Source organism: Bison bison, unplaced genomic scaffold, assembly GCF_000754665.1.
Source record: "Bison bison bison isolate TAMUID 2011002044 unplaced genomic scaffold, Bison_UMD1.0 scf7180017864338, whole genome shotgun sequence".
Taxonomy (NCBI): Eukaryota; Metazoa; Chordata; class Mammalia; order Artiodactyla; family Bovidae; genus Bison; species Bison bison.
Window position 1 is genome coordinate 4,789,992 of NW_011494910.1, and position 4,636 is coordinate 4,794,627.

General features: G+C 41.4%; 1 protein-coding gene across 6 annotated transcripts in view; it reads left to right on the forward strand.

Moving 5' to 3' along the window:
* The first annotated feature begins 2,088 nt into the window (after positions 1-2,088).
* Positions 2,089-4,636, forward strand: part of C4BPA (complement component 4 binding protein, alpha) — a 34,627-nt gene continuing 32,079 nt past the window's right edge. For 5 of the 6 annotated variants that reach the window (XM_010854230.1, XM_010854228.1, XM_010854229.1 and 2 more), the window contains exon 1: positions 2,089-2,317. Coding sequence is in view for 3 of the 6 variants with exons in the window: in XM_010854225.1 (XP_010852527.1) it covers positions 2,286-2,317 (32 nt within the window). In the remaining 3 variants the exon portion in view is untranslated. The remainder of the gene's footprint in view (positions 2,318-4,636) is intronic. The other variant, XM_010854227.1, reaches the window with a different exon arrangement.

Consider the following 4,636-nt stretch of genomic DNA (forward strand, 5'->3'; position numbering starts at 1 on the left):
AGTTGGTGATGGACAGGGAGGCCTGGCGTGCTGTGATTCATGCGGTTGCAAAGAGTCGGACATGACTGAGCGACTGATCTGATCTGATCTGATCTAATGGGGCTGGATGCTATGATCTTAGTTTTTTTTTTTTTTAATATTTAGTCTTAAGTCGGCTCTTTCACTCTCCTTCACCCTCATCAGGAGGTTCTTTAGTTCCTCTTTGCTTTCTGCCATTACAGTGATAACATCTGCATATCGCAGGTTGTTTATGATTCTCCCACCTATCTTAATTCTGGCTTGTAACAGCCAGTGCGCATTTCTCCTGATGTGCTCAGTGTATGGATTAAACAAACAGGGTGATAGCAGACAGCCCTGCCCTACTCCTTTCTTGATCTTAAACCAATCAGTTGTTCCATACAGGGTTCTAACTGTTGCTTCTTGACCCACAAATAGGTTTCTCAGAGACAGGTAAGATGATCTGGTATTCTCACCTCTCTAAGAGCTTTCTGCAGTTTGTCATGATCCACAGAGTTAAAGGAGTTGGCATAGTCGATGAAACAGAGATAGATGTTCTGAAATTCCCTTGCTTTCTCTGCTGCTGCATCACTTTAGTCATGTCCGACTCTGTGCAACCCCATAGATGGTAGCCTACCAGGCTTCTCGTCCCTGGGATTCTCCAGGCAAGAACACTGGAGTGGGTTGCCATTTCCTTCTCCATTGCATGAAAGTGAAAAGTGAAAATGAAGTCGCTTAGTCGTGTCCGACTCTATTGACCCCATGGACTGCAGCCTACCAGGCTCCTCCGTCCATGGGATTTTCTAGGCAAAAGTACTGGAGTGGGGTGCCATTGCCTTCTCCATAATCCATCAAATGTTGGCAATTTGGTCTCTGGTTCCTCTTCCTTTTCTAAACCCAGCTTGGATATCTGGAAGTTCTTGATTCACATAATGCTGAAGCCTAGCATGCAAGATTTTAAGCATGACCTTACTAGCATGGGAGATGAGAGCAACTGTCCAAGGGCTAGCATATTCTTTAGTACTTCCCTTCTTGGGAATTGGGATGAGGATTGACCTTTTCTAGCCCTGCTGCCACTGCTGCTAAGCTCTGGACCACTGGGGAATTCCGCATTTATGCTCTCTTTACTTCTAGTATCTAATAATTTCCACTTTTCATTCAACGCCCTGCTCAGATTTCCTATATTTTGTCAAAACCTCTTCCATGGTTCAACTCCTTTTCTGAAAATTTTATGAGATTTTGGGCACTAGTGGTAAAGAACCTGCCTGCCAATGCAGGAGGCCTAAGAGACCCAGGTTCAGATCCCTGTGTCAGGAAGCTCCCCTGAAGGAGAAAATGACAACTCACTCCAGTATTGTTGCCTGGTGAATGCCACAGACAGAAAAGCATGGGGGCTATAGTCCATAGGGTTGCAAAGAGTCAGACATGACTGAAGTGACTTAGCATGCACGCATGCAGAGAAAAAGCGAAATGGTCATGAGAAATTTCTCTTAATAGCAGTCCCCTGAGCACAAAACCTTAATCCTGAGGATTAAGAGCTTAAATGGATAAGGTTGGAGTGCGTTCTTAGGACCACATTTGATAACAAACATGGCTGACCCTTCATTGCATCCTTCTGAGCAGTGCTCAATGGTGGACCAACTTCTGGAGGTCATGCAATTTTGAAGTACTAATTATGTTCCAAGCAACTCTGCACATTGCCGGGAACTCAGTAAGTGTGTTAAGCTCCTCACCTTCTGTACTTTCTTGGAGTGGGTTGGAGACTAGTACAGGGGAAGGCCAGCCATCCCCTGAGCCCCAGGAAAGCCTGTTGGGCCTAGAATCTTGGAAAGTGTATCACTTTTGTGGACCTAGTTTGAACCCTGCACTATCCAAAGTTTCCAGGATAGCTGATTTGCATGTTGTATAACCCTCTTTTGTTTACGGGAAAAAAAAAAAAAAGAATTCTGGCATCAAATTTATATTACCCGTCTACTTAGGGGAAATGGTTGGCAGAGAAGAAAATAAACAATTGCAACATATTATCAAGAAAGGGCTAGTGAAGAAGAAGGAGATTAGATAAACACTACTGCTTTATTTATGCTGTTAATCATTCACTGGGTCACTAGAGAGTGTCTGGCCATCCATTTCTACCTGGCCGTCCCTGGACAGCCAACCACATGGCTGGAAGTGAGGGAATTTTTGGTGAGGCCAACTTCAGGGTGTTCTTGTAAACTCTTATCTGAGGAGGAACTAATGCTATTTCAGATCAAAGCAGTCTTCCTCCCTAAGAAACTACCCAAGGAACAATGATAGAGTCTTCTTCCTCGGCTGTCTGCAGGTCAGTGGATTATTTGGGGTATTTTGGGGGAAAGGCTGGTGGTTTGGCCCTTTAAAGAGAACATGATTATAAGGATAATACAGAGACAAAACTTGGAGTGTTTTCAACAGAAATCTTTTTAGGGATACTGCATTAGGAGACAGTGTGACTTGAAAAGTACTTGTAATCCCTACTGAGCCTTGATTTTCTATTATAAGTGGGGGAATAATAATGCATACTAATAGACTGAAGAGAGAAAGAAGTAAGAAGTTATTCTTATTATTGCTCCTAAAAGTTGAGAGTGTTAGTTTATAAATCCTTTACCATCACTCCGCATGGGGGAGTTGAGACAGGAGGTAAGCCAGATGTCCCAAAGAGAGACATGGGAGACCGGTTTCCAAAGTCTACATTCTGAAAATTGGTGCAATTTCCTTTAAAGATTTTATGAACCCCTTATCTCCTCCACCAGTGACAGCAAAGACCTTTAGATTTACTCAGAGGAGGATATTGGTCAGCGTCCAGTTAGTATCTGAAGCTAGAGGTCTGAATTGTCCCGATTTCTTTTCTCTCCCTCAGTTTTTGAATCTGGTTGTTGATTAGCTTTCCTTCTTGAAATTCCCTTCTCTTTTCACTGGGCAAGACATAGTACTCCTCTGGTTTGAGTTTTAATTCTTCAACCACCCTTCTGTTTGCTGACTCTTGTTCTGTCCCTAAATGTAGTAGTAAAGGAGAATACAAAGTAGAGTGCCCAAAAGGGGAAGAAAAATCAAAGAAGATTTATATTAAGTTTAGAGATACATTATAATATGGCTCAGAAAGAAGGAGCTGATGAGAGTTAAAGAAATTCTAGGAAAGAGAAAATTGTGGAAGCAAGTTCTTTCTGGAGTCTGCAAGGAATGTAGGAGACACTCAGACTGGAGAAAAAAAGTTATTTTTTCCAGAGGTATCTGAATTTTTAAAAAGGGAATTTTAAAGAAATAAATTTTAATATTTAATACTTAAATAAATTAATAATAAAAAAATTAGTTAACTTAAAAAAGTAATCTCTAATGAGAGGGGAAATTTGGAGGCTGAGGATTTTCCCAGAGCCTCTCAAACTGTACTGCCTTGCAAATGCCAATGGTATTTTTCACAAGAGACCCTCCATGGTGACCATAGTGCTTGAGTTGGTTTCATTTCTATAGGAATTGAAAAGGTGATAGTGAAATATCAGGGCATTTGCTAAGGAAGTCTTAGCTTTTCAGTGGGTAATTCATAATTCTAGGGTTTGTAGGGAATATAAGGAAAATCTAAGTTTAATGTCATCATTTTAAGGATGAGAAACTGAGACTGGGAGCTGATATAGCTTCTTCAAGATCACAGAAATTGACTGGCACTGCTGGGACTCAAATCAGGTCTCCTCAGCTCGTAAGTCCGAGCCTCCATCTCCATACTCTGTGGTTTGCTGAGTCCTGTGCAGGCTCTGCTGAGGGACCACAGTGAGTCATGGTGATGAACTGGAAGTGCTCCGCCGGGCCCAGTGAGCCACCACACACCCTGGGAACCAGCAAGGGGAGAAGAATCACTGAATCATCTCTTTAAAATTTACAAAGCACTTCCGCACAGATTATTTCATTTGGTCCTCAGTAGGTGTTTAGTCATTCTCACTCTAAGGACAAAACGAATTCACATTTCATTTGTTTCACATTTATTGGATAACTATTATTATGCCAGTTAATATTAGGTTAGAAACTGGAAGATTGGGCAACTGGCAATTGGGTAAACACCTTTGCTTTCAAGGGTCCTACAGTCAAGGGGCAAACGCGAATAGATAGTTACAGTACAATATAGTGTTACAATGAACATATCAGCAAGGTAATTAGGGAAGCATAGCAAAGATTGATATTTCTTGGGTGTAGGGGTTGGGCAATTCTTCACCAATGAGGTGGCATTTGATCTGGATAAGGCACAGTTATCAAGACAGTATGGTACTGGCACAAAGACAGAAATATTGATCAATGGAACAAAATAGAAAGCCCAGAGATAAATCCACACACATATGGACACCTTATCTTTGACAAAGGAGGCAAGAATATACAATGGATTAAAGACAATCTCTTTAACAAGTGGTGCTGGGAAAACTGGTCAACCACTTGTAAAAGAATGAAACTAGAACACTTTCTAACACCATACACAAAAATTAACTCAAAATGGATTAAAGATCTCAACATAAGACCAGAAACTATAAAACTCCTAGAGGAGAACATAGGCAAAACACTCTCCGACATACATCACAGCAGGATCCTCTATGACCCACCTCCCAGAATACTGGAAATAAAAGCAAAAATAAACAAATGGGAC